The 15,379-nt window shown below is 50.0% G+C and overlaps 1 protein-coding gene across 1 annotated transcript in view; it reads right to left on the bottom strand.

Annotated features, from left to right (window-relative positions):
• The window catches only part of IRS1 (insulin receptor substrate 1), a 50,157-nt gene extending 42,014 nt beyond the window's left edge, over window positions 1–8,143 (bottom strand). Inside the window, 8 exon segments of the mRNA XM_032697856.1 lie at window positions 3,595–3,931; window positions 3,934–4,071; window positions 4,074–4,211; window positions 4,214–4,810; window positions 4,813–5,025; window positions 5,028–6,035; window positions 6,038–6,207; window positions 6,209–8,143. Coding sequence (XP_032553747.1) covers window positions 3,618–3,931; window positions 3,934–4,071; window positions 4,074–4,211; window positions 4,214–4,810; window positions 4,813–5,025; window positions 5,028–6,035; window positions 6,038–6,207; window positions 6,209–7,131 — 3,501 coding nt within the window. The 5' untranslated portion in view covers window positions 7,132–8,143 and the 3' untranslated portion in view covers window positions 3,595–3,617.
• Between the last annotated feature and the right edge of the window lie 7,236 nt (window positions 8,144–15,379).

Below are 15,379 nucleotides of genomic sequence, written 5' to 3'. Positions count from 1 at the left end.
GTCCACTCATCAGAGTATCCAAGCACCAAAGAGTCACCAGCTAGGCGAGACACACATAACAGTACCCAGCTGTCTGAAGGAGAGGTAAATGTTTGGGCAGGAGAGCATTCAGAACTGCATTGAAACTGCTGCACTTTTAACAGGATGAGAGAAGAGAGCCAGGGCAGGGCCAGCTGTTTGGAAACAGCCAAGAATTTATGACAGGGAAAGCAATGGGATGGGAGAGTGCAGAGGAATGCTGTGGGTGCAAGAGAAATGGTTTTCAATTAAATTTGGGAAACAACTTGATTATTTCAGCCAGTATCCTTAATCTTAAGAGGAATAACCACACTTGAAAGAAGTCAAAAATACTTCAGAATCTAATGCCTGAAGAACTTTGAGGCAGCTGGCGAGGAAGGACAGGAGAGCAGGGAATAGGAAAGGAGTTAGCTAGCTTGCAGTAAAGCAGCAACAATCATTTTACCCATTAGATGAATGGCCAACATTTGAGGTCCTTGTCTTGTAGACTGCAAAAACAGAAAATTCCACAATGGATAAAACAAGAGTTATCCAGATAGCTTTGGCCTTTGGGGTGGGTGGAAGGCTGCCCTACGAGGGTGGAAAACTGCTCTACGGAGAGGAGAAAAAAAAAGTGCATATGTAGTCCCATTGCCAATTCTGCAATTAAAAGTGTAAAGAAAACCCATGAAAGAGATGGAGAGTAAAGAAAGGGTACTTAGTGCAGGCTTCCTCATCCCTTGTTCTCATCCCTGCAGCTTCACCTTCCCTTCCCAGCTCCAGAGTTTTCACTTCTCAGCTGTACCTGCAAACATACCAAGTAGCTTTTCCTTCCTCTTCCACATTGCTCAGACACCAATAGGAGAAGCAACAGCCACAACCTCCCCACCCTCAGCCAAAGAGCCTCACCTGCCAGGAGGAGCACAGGGGAAGCTGACCCAGGCTGGACAGCCTGGCTGCTTGCTGGGAAGAGCAGGCAAAGCTCTGGGAACTGGAGCACCCCTATTGCACCAGGAGTCTTCAGGGGAATGGTTTGGCTGAAGGTGCTCAACAACTTTTTCAGGCATGTGCAAACAGACTGCTTGCAGTCCTGTAAATCGCTCACCTCCAGGCAGATTTTCTCAAGAATGGTATAAGGTATAACCTACATGGGCCAACTCCCCTGGCAAAACTAAGTTTCACCTCCAAAGCAAAAAAAGTACAAGGACATGCAAAAAACAGCTGTAAAAATAGCTGTTTGTTTAACACAGACAAAACATCATTGGGTTTCTTTCCTTAACATGCTCAACAGATGGGCTAGTCGGGCTGAATGTTGCAAGGAAAGCTTCAGTTCATGGCAAGAAATCTGGGAAATAAGAGTCTAAAGGGTTAATGTCTGAGAAAGTAACAAGCAACTAACACAGCTTTATAGTGGGAAGGGAAAGGGAACAGCCATGGCTACAAACTCCCCATATAATTACAACCTGATTCTTCCCCTGCCTCCCAGAAGCTGCTGTGCTTGCTCAGTCCAATCCTAATTTTGGGAAATAAGAACCAACTTCAAACAGCAATTACTCCATTACACACTACTTTTTACAATGCTGCCCTGAAAAACATCTGCATGGTATTTTTCAGCCAGTTCTGATATTAGGTTTTCCACATCCTAATCTTTCACTGAACAGCATAATCACAGTAGGCACCTACCTACCACCATGGAGAGCACTGACACAGCTTTTATGTTAAAGATGACACATAGTTCAATTAAATAAGTTGTCTATAGCAAAAGGAAAGCAGTGCAATTGGGAAAAAAAAACTGTGTAAGCAAACAGTCATGACACTGCTCCCCCCCCAGACCTGCCTTCTCATATCCCTGCACACAGACTTGCCCCTCATCTCAGCACAGCACAGCAGGGGGGAACAGCGATGCTCCCAGCAAAGTGACTTGCTGCACAACTTCTGCATCCTCTGGCAAATTCTCTCCTGAAGAGTTCATAACACCAACGCTCTCCTAAGCAGATACAGATTCCCAGGGTAACAAGAGGCAGCTCAAAAACAAGAGTTCTTGCAGCACATCCCAGAACAGAGAGACGTGGCTGTGTAAGTTTGTTCTTGTAAACAGCTCAAAAACAGTCTAGAGTTCTTGCAAGCACACCCAGAACAGAGAGACGGTGTGGCTGTGTAAGTTTGTGTATATTTGGTCACAAACCCTGTATGGTGACAGTCAGCACACTCCTGTCAGGTAGCCACAAAAATAATCATTTCCTACCAGTTGCCATTTCAATCAGACCATCAATATTTGCACTGATCTTAAACCTTACCTTGAACTTTGAAAACCTGGTAATCCCAGGTCACCTAAGCTAACACCTAATTGCACTGCTCTAAAGGGCAACAGCAGCAAGTGCTAAGTAGCAAATGTGAAGAGACTGTTTTGCTTTAGTTCAGGTTATAAGGTTGGACAACGTTTAAAAATGGTGAATATATGATCACAGGCGTGGTACCAACACCAGCCCTCGGTGTTCCCTCAAGCACAGTGAACAAGCAATAAAAATAGTAAGGTTATTAAACTTACGATGTAAACAGCGGTAAGAGATTCATCTCCAGTGTATTGCACGTATTCATAGTAACTACTTAAGCTACAGTGATTGCTGCTGCTCAACTATGTAGTAAACCTAAATCCCTCGCTAAAATCGAGTGACAAGATTAACTAGATAACTATCTGCAGTGCTGGTCTTCTGCTGAAAGTGAAAACACTCTTCACCTTTCACAAAAGGGCTCACACAGGTGCGCTTTGTGAGCTCGAAACAAGATACATTTGTTACGTGCTGCATGAAGCTCCCACCCAACAGAAACATCGCACTGCTTGCAACAATGCTCCTACTCATCTTACACATCTGTAATCAAGGTGCAACAGCCTGGTAGAAGTTTTTCCCGAATTAAAAATTAAAGCTTCAGGAAGAAACAGAACGCATCAGTCAATGCCAGGGACAGTTCTTAAGGCCCATTTCTTATGCTGTTTGTAACACTGTGGTGCATGGGACAGCCACACTTAGTATCAACTGAAACACAACTGACAGATACAATGCTCTAAAGACTTTGAAGGCTGTTTTCAAATTCAAAGCACCTTCCAACAAAACCGAATTAACACCGGTCACAGCCCCGCGAGGTGGATGCTGTTAGGCGTGTTCTGCACACGGGAGAACACGTGCTGGCACGGTTCACTGCTCTACCCTTGGCCACGAGTGTGATTACTGGCCAAACTAGGATTACAACGGGAGTTTCCCGTTTCCAGACCAAAGCCAGAGGTAACTTGCTTTCACACCCACACACTTTTGAAGCACACCTAATTCTGAAAAGCAAAAAACGTGGCAATACCGTACGCACAGCATTGTATCCCCAGCTGAACAGGAGCATCCAAGCGTGCTTTCGAAGCACGGCCAGGCCCACGCAGGTGCGGGCCAGCAGTTGGACACCCGCAGGGATGCCGGGCGTCTGGTTGCTTTTGACACTAAAACACGCTGCACTGAGGCCAAAAGGCACAAGGAAACCAACCCACCGCGTGGCACCCCCGCAGCCTCCCGGGGCTGTTCAACTCCCTGAACAGCCGGAGTCCCGGCTCACCTTCCCCGGCGGGCGCCCGGCTCCTACATCTCCTCCCGCTTCTGGAAGCTGATGCTGGCGTACGCGCTCAGGTCCTCGCCGCAGTGGCCGCTCCCGCGCGGCTGCCCCGGGGGCTTCGGCGGCAGCGGCTGCTTCGCCTCGGCGGGGGCGTGCGGGTGGTGGTGGCGACGGTGGCCGCAGTCCCTCACCAAGTCCAAGTCGATGTAGTTGAGCCCGTTCTCCAGGGCGGGCGCGCCTCCCGGCTCCCTGCGGGCGGCCGCCTCCCCCGCGCCGGGCCGCAGCCACACGTTCTCGAAGGAGGCCGAGCTGTGCCGCTTCACCTCCTCGGCGCCCCCGCGCCGCCGCACGGGAAGGGCGCCCCGAGCCCGCCCGGCGCCCCGCGGGCGGCGCTCGGCGTGGACGAGAAGGTCTCGGAGCTGTGCCGCCGCCGGCCGCCCTGCGGGTCGGCGCGGATCACCTTGGCGCTCTGGTTGCGACGGGGCTGAGACTGACGCGGGTGAAGGCGCTGCCCGTGCCCAGGCCCCCCAGCAGGGAGGAGGAGCGCGGCGGCGCCGCCGACAGCTCGGCCGGCGGCCGCGGCAGCTCCGGGGACGCCGCGGTGGCGGCCGCCGGCGGGGCTTCTCGGGGGCGGCGCGGCCCCCCCGCACCTCGGCGTAGCTGAGCGGGCGGGCGGGCGAGCCGGGGGACGGGCTGTCGGCGCAGTCCGAGCAGGAGCCCCCGGCGGCCGCGGCGCCCCCGCGCTGCATCGCCACGTAGTCCCGGCCGGGCCGGGCCGCCCGCACGGCGGCGACGGGCGGGCAGGGGGCCCGCGGCGGGCCCGGCTCCATGTTCATGTACTCCTCGGCCGCCTCGCTGCCCGGCGGCGGCAGGGCCATGCCCAGGGCGCCCGAGGGAAAGGGCGGCTTCTCGCCGGCGATGAACTCGATGTTGACATACTCGCCGGGGCTCTTGGGCTCCGGGGGCAGCAGCAGCGGGGGCTGCTCGCGGGCCCGGGGCAGGGTGCTGGCCTTGGGGCCCAGCGACAGCCGCGTGGGCCGCGCCAGGCGGCCCTTGGTCTGCACGGCCGTGTCCACCTTGCGCGGGGGCTGCGCTTGCGGAGGGGGGCCGCCCTCGGGGCCGCCGCCGCCGCCCAGGCTGTCGCTGCTGGTGGACGAGGACGAATCCTCGGCGGCGTAGAGGAGGCGGCTGGAGCCGAGCGCGATGCGGGGCTGGGGCTGCCCTCCTCGGCCACCCTGCCGCCGCCCCGCCGGTGCACGTGCTTGAAGGAGCGCGGCAGCGAGAAGTAGGAGTAGATGGGTTTGTGGTGCGCTGCCGTGGCCACCTCCTCCACCCCCGGCTGCCCCGCATCCCCGAAGTAACAGTCAGGCGGGGTGCTGGTGGTGGAGCCGCTGGCTGGGGACATGTTGATGTAGTCGCTGCCGCCGCAGGGAGCTTCCCTTCGTTGCTCTCTACCGAGAGTTTTGGGTGGTGGCCGGCACCATTTGTCCAGATCTTGCCATAGCCTGCAGAGCTGTTGTCGGGGGAGTAGCTGCCGCTGGGGGACATCATCATGTAGCCGTTGGAGTCCACTGTGGCTGGAGGGTGGCGGCCCCCCCTGCCAGGGTTGATGATCTGCTGTGGAGCCGACACGCTCTTAGGACTCATGGGCATATAGTCACCACCCTTTGGGGGCGCCCCACCACTGGGCACAGGGGCTACACCAGGTGACATGGGCATGTAGCCATCATCCGTGTGCGGGGCAGAGTTGGTCCGATGATGGCCACTGTCCAGGTGGTGCATCTCCAGGCACTCCTCTGGATAAGAGTGAGTGGGCACAAAGGCTGAATGGCGGTAGGAGGGCAGCCGGCTGCTGCCACAGGGGTAAGAAGGCAGCATCTCCGTGTACTCCTCAATGGAGGCCACTGAAGACTGTGAGGGTGTCTTCTGGTGGGAGATGGTGGGTGAAGTGCCTGCAGAGTGAGTCCGCTTCCTGAATGCCTTCTCTAAATCGGCAACCTCCTCACTACCACCTCGAGGACAGCAGGGCGTACTAGGATAGCGGGGCTGCTGCTGTGGGTGGCAGGTGCGTGGGATGAAGTGGCCATTGGGGGCTGCCAAGCTGCAGCAAGAGGAGGTGGCCTTCCCCCCCATACAGATGTAGTTGAGGTCTTCATCACCCCGGGCTGGTGGGGTGTGTCCCAATGAATCAGGGGTCACACTGCGGAAAGAGCTGCGAAAGTCACATGGGCTGGAACCGTACTCATCAGAAGAAATAAATCCACCGTCGCTAGGGGAGCCGGAAACCGAAGCACTGGACCTTCGTGGAAACAGGCAGTCTGAGGTGGAGCCGTGGCCACTCGTGCTGCTGGATGACAGGCTGACTGGACTGGTGGCTGAAGGAGAGCAGCGCGAGGAAGGCATTGGGATGGACCGGCTGTGGTTGAGTGGAGGATGGAGCCTGGATTGCCACGGTGTCTATGCGAATGAGTCCGGTTAGCACTGGGACTAACTGGGCTACCATCCACAGAGGCAGGTCTTGACATTGTGCCTTCCCCATCACTTGATGCTCGAACCCGGAAAGAGCTGGGTTTGCCACCTGTACCTCCACCACCAGCAGGAGAAGTGGCCGTGACACTCCGTTCTGGACCGCCGACTGAGGCCCACTTGGCTAGGTGGAGGGTTGTTGACATGGTGCCTGCTGCGAAGGGGCACAGAGATGGGGTTGGAACAGTTTGAGGAGGACTGGCTCTTGCTGCGGGGCCGGAATTCCTCACTCATGGCTCGCATGGCCTCCAGGATAGTTTCATGCATGTTCTGAGCCACCACTGAGTCATCCACTTGCATCCAGAACTCACCGGGCCCAGTGACAGCTGAGCGTCCCACCTCAATGAAGAAGAAGTTCTCAGAGTGACCACAGCGGCGGATATTGAGCAGCTGCAGCACCACAGCAGCCGCATCTGAATTGAGCTTCACAAAGCTGATGGTCTTGTTAGTCAGGCACAGGCGGTAGATGCCAATCAGGTTCTTTGTCTGGCCTAGGCCCTTAGGCTTCAGAATTACTTGCCAAACTTCTTTAAAAGCTGGGCCAGGGGCTACCTCACCATAGCTGTCCTCACCTGCTTCCCCCAGTCCCATGCTGTTGCCTCCAAAGGTGACATCGCTGTGGTGGTGGTGGTGATGGTGATGGAGGTGGTGGTGGCCCTTGGCCCTGTTGTGCAACTGCAGCAGCGCTTGGTACCAGCTCTCCTGTTCAGGCTCGCTGTCAGCTGCAATGGCAAAGTGCTCGTCCTTGGTGTAGAGGGCCACCAGGTGCTTGTTTTTGGAGTCAGCCCGTTTGTTGATGTTGAAGCAGCTTTCTAGTGGGATAGAGCGCTTGGGGGCCCCTGACTTGTGTCTCCATTTCTTCTCATTCTCATAATACTCCAGCCGGGCGGGTCCAGACTCACTGGCTGCCCTCAGCACGAAAAATCGTTTATGCATGCTCTTGGGTTTGCGCAAGTAACCCACCTTTCTGACATCTGAGAAGAAGCCCTCGTTATTATCCGTGGGGCTAGCCATGACGAGAGGCGGTGGAGCTGCTACTGCAGCTCGCAGTCTGCAAGACCCCAAAACAGACAAGCCAGCCGTAAAAGGCAACCACCTAAAATAAAATTCATGCAACAACAATTAAAAAAAAAAAACCGGCAAAATAGCTCAGGATCCTCTTTTGAGAACAGGACGGGGGAGGGACAGAAGCAGGGTGAGAGCAGCTGTTCAGTGGCCGAGGCAGCTTCCAGCACCAAATCAGAGTTTGTGTTGCTGTTTATGCCCAAATCGCCCTTAGATGGGTAAGCTCGTCCTTAAAAAGTCCAGTCTCGATCAGTCCAGACGAAAGTCTTGTCCCAAGAGCAGCTGCCGGGAGAGACGCATCTTCCTTTGCAGGGGTCGGGCTCCGGCGGGGCCGGGAGCGGGGCGGGGGTCCCCTTCCTCCGCTCCCTGCTCCCCTTCCCCGGCTCAAGTTTGCCTCCGCGAGCAGCGATCTCTGTTGCAGATTAAATATCCTCTCGGGGGCGGAGATTGTTTTGCAAAGTCCCGGGTTTGCACCCACAAAATACACGCTGCTTTCCCCCCTCTCGCCCTCCCCCAAAAAAGAGAAAACAAACAAAAAAAATTAAAAAAAAAAAAAAAAGGCGCCCACAACACAACCTCCCTTCCCCAAATATCAGCGCCGAGGCTGCTGCTCCCGCTCGTGTGTGCGGAGGAGGCTGGCGACCCCATTCAGTCCCATCTCGTTAGGCAGAGAAAGTGCCATTTCCACACGCGGCGCAGCCCGGCAGCGGCGGGAGGGGAGGCAGCCCGAGTGCCGAAGGAACATCCTCTCTTCCTCCTCCTCTTCATTCCAGGCGGCAGCGCCTCAGCGGCCGGCGGCGCGGCCCCCTCCCGTGCCCCAGCCCGGCGGGCGAGCGGGCACCGCCGCGGCAGCTCCTCTCCGCCGGCTTCTCCTCGGAGTTTCCCGGCGCCCCGCACCAAAACAGGCGGCGGGGGCCGCGCTCGCCAGTCCAGCCCCCTCCGCCCGCCGCCGCGGCTCAGGCTCACTCCAAGGAGAACAACACGTGACGGCGCCAGTGCGTGGACCATCCCCGGAGCCGCCGCCGGGCTCCCGGCCAGCGCCGCCGCCCCGCCCTCCGCCCTGCCCTCATTCAGCGCGGCCGCGGGGCCGCCGCCAGCGCGCCCCCATTGGTGCCGCGGCCCGTCCGTCACGGCGGCGGCGGCGCCCGGCCGGGCTGGGGCGCGGCGCGTAGTAAAGGAGGCGTAGACGCCATTCAGCGCCGTGTTATTTATACCCGCCGCCGGCGGCCTCTGCAGTGTGGCGGCTCCCGGGCTCGGCCGGCCGGGGAACAGTTCCTGCCCGCCCGCGGCCCCGGCGGGGCAGCTCCGGGCGCGGAGCCGCTGCGGGGGGAGCGGGGCCGTGCTCGCCCCGCGTGGCCGCGGCTCGTTCCGCTCCCGGGAGCCGCCCGGCTCAGCCGCCGCCGGTCCCCGGCAGGGCCCTGGCGGGAGCGGGGGCTCAGCCCGGTGCTGCCTCCGCGGCGGGCGAGGCCGGGTCCCCGCCCAGCTCCCCCCGGGCCGTGCGGCGGTTCCCGCGTGTCCCCGGCCGTTCTGTGCTGAACTGAACCGAACAAGCAGCGGGAGCGGCCGTGCGGTCCGGGCTCTGCCCGCGGCGCCGGGGACAAGTGCGGGAGCCGTGCGGGCACATCCCCTGCTCAATGCTGCCCTCTGCGGGGGCGGGCCCGCCCTCTGCCGGGTCGGCGTGCTGATTTTGGGGGTCGATTTGATTTTCCCTAGTGCTGTTAATGATGGGTGACCCTGGGCATCCCGCGCAGGGGGGGTCTTTAATTAGCCCTTTGCTGGCACTGCCCTACCCGAGCAGGCTGATCCCCAGCTGGTCAGAGGTGAAAGCGCCACAGCAGTGCTCGCACCTACTCTTTAAGGTTAATATTCAATATAAAATTAGAGTCTCGTTTGGATTTGTGTAAGTCCAAGCAAGGAACAAATAATTAGTAGGCTTTTTCTAATACATCTGCATTACAAAGTTTGTTGCCAGGTAGATGATGGTTGTACAATTATTTGAGATGAGCATTTACCTGATCAAAAGGTGAAAAATTCCCTCAAAACAATTACAGAAAAACATGGAGAACCCTGAAAGGGCAACAAACAGCACTGCAAGCCACCCTCTCACGTTATCCTACAGATAACATGGTAAAACAGAGCATTGTTTAAAGGTATTTACCAAACGCAAGATAACAATTTCTAATGTAGGAGCAGAGTCTAGCTGGTAAAACACAAAGAATGAGAAGGAAAGACAATCCAACTTATAACAATAACCTATATTATCAGCACATTCTTTCCTACACTTCACACTATAGTTCATCATGACAAAAACAGATTTGTATTGATATATCCATTATACATACAGAGATAAAGCTTACTTCAAACCAAATGTTTGTCTATCCTCCAGCAAGCAGAACGACAGGAAACCTCTCCCCCCAGCCCACACCATGGAGCTGAGGGAGAGAATTGCAGCCCAAAGGCATATTAAGATCAGCTATCATGGCTGTCATTAATGACAAAGTATGTTTTGTGGGAAGAGGGCATCCATGGCTAAAAGGTCCTGTGGCAGGACAACAGCTCCTAAACCTCCTCTCCCTGTACCTTCCCAAGCACAGAAACACATGTTTGTGCACAGAACATATGTAACACTTTTTCACATTCTACACCTAGTAGGTAAGCTTACTAATATTAAATAATAATTTGTATTTGCTCTGCTCCATTCTTTCTCTTGGCAGGTGTTTCATTGATATGTAGGTAGAAGTAGAATGATCTCTTGATGGAGGATAACCACTATCGTGTTTGCATTGTGTTGCACAAGTGAACATGATTTGAGGGTAAAAGCAGGAGACAGTCCTAGAATCAAGGAATTTCTGGAGTTGGAAGATACAGGGATTATCAAGTCCAAATCCCTGCTCCTCACAGGACTACCTAAAACCCAACCATATGGCTCAGGGCATTGTCCAAACACTCCTTGAACTCTGACAGACCTGGTGTTGTGACCACTTCCCTGGGGAGCCTGTTCCAGTGACCAACCACCCTCTCAGTAAAGAACCTTTTCCTAATGTCCAATCAACTGCCCTTGAGCCTTTCATTCCATTCATACCGTGTCCTGTCCACAGTATGTGGGCAGACAGTGTATTTAACTGTGTTTCATTCACTTTGGGAACATTATCTTCAATAATAACTGGGTTTGCAGATACAATAAAATTTGGTTGTTCTTATCTGGTAACCAAGGGGATTCAGTAAATATCCCAGAAGTGCTTTCAAACTACATACAGATTCATGTCCTTTGCCCAGCAGAAGTAACAAGCAATAACTAATACTTCCAGCATATTTCGAAAACTATTTTTTAGAGATAGTTTGCATCATGCCAGACCACATCTTGGAATTGTTTTCTTGCTTTGTGAGTTCCAAAGCTCTGAAATACTGCACTTCTCTGTAAGGTACATAAGCGTCACACCAGAGCACAAAGAGAAGAATGTACCCTTATTTTTTGTATTTAAATACTCCCCCTGCTTTGAATTTTGAAAATTCAGACTTTCAATTATTTGCAAAGGGGTTCACATCATAGAATATCCTGGCAGAAAGACAAGGCTTTAATTCCCTGTATAAATACCTATGGCTGACTCCATACAAAAAATTAATCTTCAATAGATGAGAACAAAATTGAGGTTGTTCTTTCAGTATCCATGTCCAAATCCTAAATTCCATACAATCAAGTTTCTGCAGTACTCTTTAATCATCCCATGTTCAGATCACACACCTCAGAATATATTGGAACTAACTATGCTCTTGAAGAGAGCATATGACATAAAAGAAAGGATGTAATAGAACAGATAAGGATCAAAGTTCCTAATTTTTATCTGCCTTAGGAAGTTGTTGAAGATTAATTTAACATGGGGTAATCTCATAAGTGCTTGAGACAATAAGTTCTCAGAGTGTCACTACTAAACCTGGCAGAGTAAAGTGGATCATATTTTGATGGATAATCAAAACCTGTGTTTTGGTAACGCTGCATTGGTGGAATGGCATCCCAGGAAGGCCACTGCCAGGATCCAAAAGTAACTAAAGAAGAAGTGTTGCTCTAAATTACAATGAACATTAGTTTCTCTTGCAGCCACCTTTACCTGTTCACATTTCAATTCTCATCTAGCTGCAAAAATGGCGTGAAAGTAGGAGTTAAGACTAAACATGTACCCTTAATGCAGTAAGAAAAAAAAACACTATTCTTTTCAGGTGACTGTCATAGGCTGTTGATTTTTTTTTCCTCTGCCATCCACTACTTTTATAGCTTTAATGGCTCTTTTTTCCCCAACCTTTCTCTCCTCTACCACATCTCTGTGCACTTTGTTCACTTTCTTGTGTACCTGACTGTTCTGTTAAAAGGGTGCTAGACTTGTTATTACTTTCTTCTAGAATTTTAGGGTCCACTAAAAATCTCTCTTTGCATACAAACCAAAAGAAACATTCCCAAATGTGAAGTTACATTAGTAAGTCTCTAAGAAAAACAGCATGACTCTTGTTCACCAGCTTCATCATTCCACTTTCCAGATCCACAAGTTGCTCCCTCTAACCCCCACTCCAAACTGTTCCTAAAACACTTGATTTCATTTCCCACACCCAACTCTTCAGTTAAAACAAAACAATTCTATTTCTAGGCATCATATCATGAAAAAAAAACAAACAAACAAAACCTCAAACAAAAAACAAACAAAACCCAAACAAACACAAAAAAACCCCAACCAAAAAAACAGGTCAGGAAACCAAAACCTTCTGAACATTATTTTTTTCACTTCCTACTGAGTCGGAATCAAGTTTGTCCAGGAGCAAGAAGAATAAGCCACTGTACAAGGAAAGGGGAGCCAGATGCCAGTGACCTCCCCAATAGCAGCCCACTCCTGTTGCACCAAATGAGGTGAGCAGGGCGAACTGGTGCTTTTTTAATGCAAGATTTCTCTTACATTTAAACAGAATTCCCTGTACTTCAGTTGTGGCCATTGCCTTTTTTGCTTACACTGGGCACCATGGAGAAGAGCCCAGTTCTCTGTCCATCACATTGACACAGGTTGATTTCCAAGGTTGATTTGATTGCATATTTTATTTGTTTAAGATCATTTGTAGTATTTACTTTACTATGTTCAACAGTAAGGATGAAACTTGCGTAACTTCTCCTTCAAAATAGCATGGCTGTCTCTAAACTAGTTAAATCATTACTTAAGTAAACAAGTTGTTTAATTTTTCTGTTAAAGGAATGGTAGTAATGTCATGATTACAGATCTTGCATCCCAGACTTCTACTGTTCTCTTAGAGGCAAACCAAGAACACATATAGAATGACTGATTAGGATCTTCAAATGTGTTACATTAAACAGTTACGTTCACAACTGTATCTCACTCTATCACAGTAATGAGAACTGGAAAAATCTAAGGCATCTTTTCCATACCTCACTTATTAGGATTGTTTCTATCATGTATTCTCCAGTTCATATGTAGAACAACTTTACTCATATCAGCATTTAGACAGAGCACATTAATTATATGAAATATTTAACTTATGTTCTAGTGATCAATCAGGCAGTTTTCATCTTAAACAACATGCTATTAATTCATACAGATTATATTTTTGTATTTTACTACCTCCCTATTTAGCTTCATATGTCTCTGTTTAAAGAAGCCAGAAAAGATAAAACATCATTCCTATGCTTTCCATTGGGGAATATGGATATCCCAACTGAAGTATCACTAAACTAACAGGATGCTCAGTAATACTTTTGGATAATTCCCAGACTACACTGATCAACCTTCAGCTCTGCATCTATTATCTTTAGATTTCCATCTTGTAACATGTTCAAAAAATGTTTCAATGCTTCACAGATTTTTTTTTTTGTGCTTTAATTCTGTCTCCTTCACCACAGACAAAATTGCCCGAAGCATGAATTTCAAAAGGCAAGTTACAGAATCTTTTATCCAATTTATAATAAGTGTTGTCTGTGCATGGCTCAAAGCAATGGTCTCAAGCAGTTTCTGACTGAGGAAGGGAGCTTCATAGGTCCATAGGGGTTTGGTTTTTTACCACTGTTGCAAAGTCCACAGAGGTATGAAAATGAAAGCCAAATAGAAGGTTTTGCCCATGGTTACTTGATGACAGCAGCAAGTCTTGGTCTTGCTCAGTCAGCTTTATTTCATCTTTGAGGTGTCAGAGTGTTTAACCATGAATAACAGATAAAGCAGAAGGTAATGTGTGTGCTATTGCCCACAGTGCTATTCAATAATTATAGAAGAAAGAAGAAAACATGTTGATCCCGACAGGATCCCATGGGTGATACCCTTCTGAGGCAAGAATCAGCTCCCTGTCACTTGCTCTGCTGGAGAGGAGCGAACGGAGCCGGGCTGTGCCGACCCACCTGCTCTGACATTGTGCCACTGAGGTGGGTTAGCTGTGCTCTGCAGTTCCCTGTGTCAGAAGCTGCATGGAAAGGGTGCAGCACCAAGTCAGAGCCCCTGCCCTTGGCCATAAGGACACTGCTGTGACCAGCTGGCTTTGCTGCTAGTTCTTGTGCTGCACTCTGCTCTCAGGGCTCATTACTTCCAAACAGGATGCGCTGCGGGTGTTTGATCATGACTGATTCCTCAGTTGTGTTTGTCAGGAAATATGGGACTGAAAAATGGGATGACAGAGCAAAAGAACAAGCAATGGTTTCCAGAGAAAAAGGAATATTACTGTGTTTTCTTCAAAGAGTTTGGCAGTGGAGCTTATCTAAAGACCTGACTTACGTCCAGTGATAGTGGGCAAAATTTATTGATTTTTATCAGCCTAGGAAGGCATGGACTCACTTCACAGGCTCCAGCGGTGATTTGGAATTCCTTGAGCTTTCACTTGTGTGATATGATCAAGCTTATCAGGCCTGCTGATCAAAATGGAACATACTTTCTGGTCTGCTCTTTCAAAGAATTACTAAAGGTTCAAAGAGTTGCAGAGAAAAGCCCTAGTGGCACTATGTGATGCTGGGCAATAAAATGGTAAGCTTAAAATGAAAGAAAAAAAGCAAGTTTGACTTTACGTATTCAATGACACACTCCAAGTTAATTACAGCTACTTTTGAAGACTGTCTTGGAATTGTAAGAGTTAGCTCTTTGAAAACATCAGTTCAGCATTCTTTTGCAGTCAAAAAACCAAATAGAACATTAGAAATTATCGTGTAGAAGAGAAAAAACAAAATAGAGAACAATTCTTTTTTACATGTAAAATCTATTGCACATCTTGTCCTTGCCTACTATGGAAAAATTCTACTTTCTGGTGTTGAAAACAATATTAAGGAACTAGAAAAAGATAAGAGTAAATGATCAAAGACAGCTCAAACTGAGCTAGCAGACTAAGATTTTTCAGACTGGATAAAGAGTGTCTGAGAAGGGATGTGACAGATACCCAGAAATATCATTACTGGCATGGAGAAGGTGAAAAGGATTGATTGTTCCAATACAAAAGATAAAGAACATGGACTGAAAGTAGAAGGTTCAAAACAAATACAAAGTTACTTGTTCAAACAATGTCAATGAACTTCTGACATCACTGCCCCCAGAATGCCATGACTTGAAAAATCACGGGACAAGTACTTGGTAAAGTGTGTCCATGCAATAGAAAGATCCCACAGCCAGGTCCGGGACTGCACGAGGTACAGAAGCTGAGAGGGTGCTCAGGGAAGTGCCACTGCTTCTGGATCTTACTGCCTAGATGGACCTTGGTATGATGCAGGACACATGCCTCTGCTTTTAAGGTTAATTTCACTTGAGCCTGTAACAGTTCTGTGATATATCTTCACACTTTCTGTGTTTGAATCCATAGCCTGGGCTGTGCACAGCCTCCTATGGTATGACAAAGTTCTGTAAGAAATACTGTTACTTGTGAGCCATCATTTGACTCAAAATTAACAAAATTGCAGCATTAATTGGAGGGGACCACAGAACCAGATTTTTGGACTCTGTTTAATGATAATTCTTATTCATGTCACATAATGGCATTTAATCTAAGTGTATTCCAGTTTTAAAATTCTTATTATTCCAATAAGCTTCAGCTTATCTTGGTCAGGAAGCACAGTTTACTAACCTTCACTTCCTAGCCAGTAAGAACCCAAAATTCATCCCAAAACCATCATGATTTGCAAACAGTTAATTACAGTATTAGATTGCATGTATGTCTTTTGAGATCACACTGGAGATCC

The sequence above is a fragment of the Chiroxiphia lanceolata genome, chromosome 10 (assembly GCF_009829145.1).
Source record: "Chiroxiphia lanceolata isolate bChiLan1 chromosome 10, bChiLan1.pri, whole genome shotgun sequence".
In the NCBI taxonomy this organism is placed as follows: domain Eukaryota; kingdom Metazoa; phylum Chordata; class Aves; order Passeriformes; family Pipridae; genus Chiroxiphia; species Chiroxiphia lanceolata.
The sequence above is the reverse complement of the archived record's forward strand: the minus strand, read 5'-3'. Positions and strand labels throughout refer to the sequence as shown.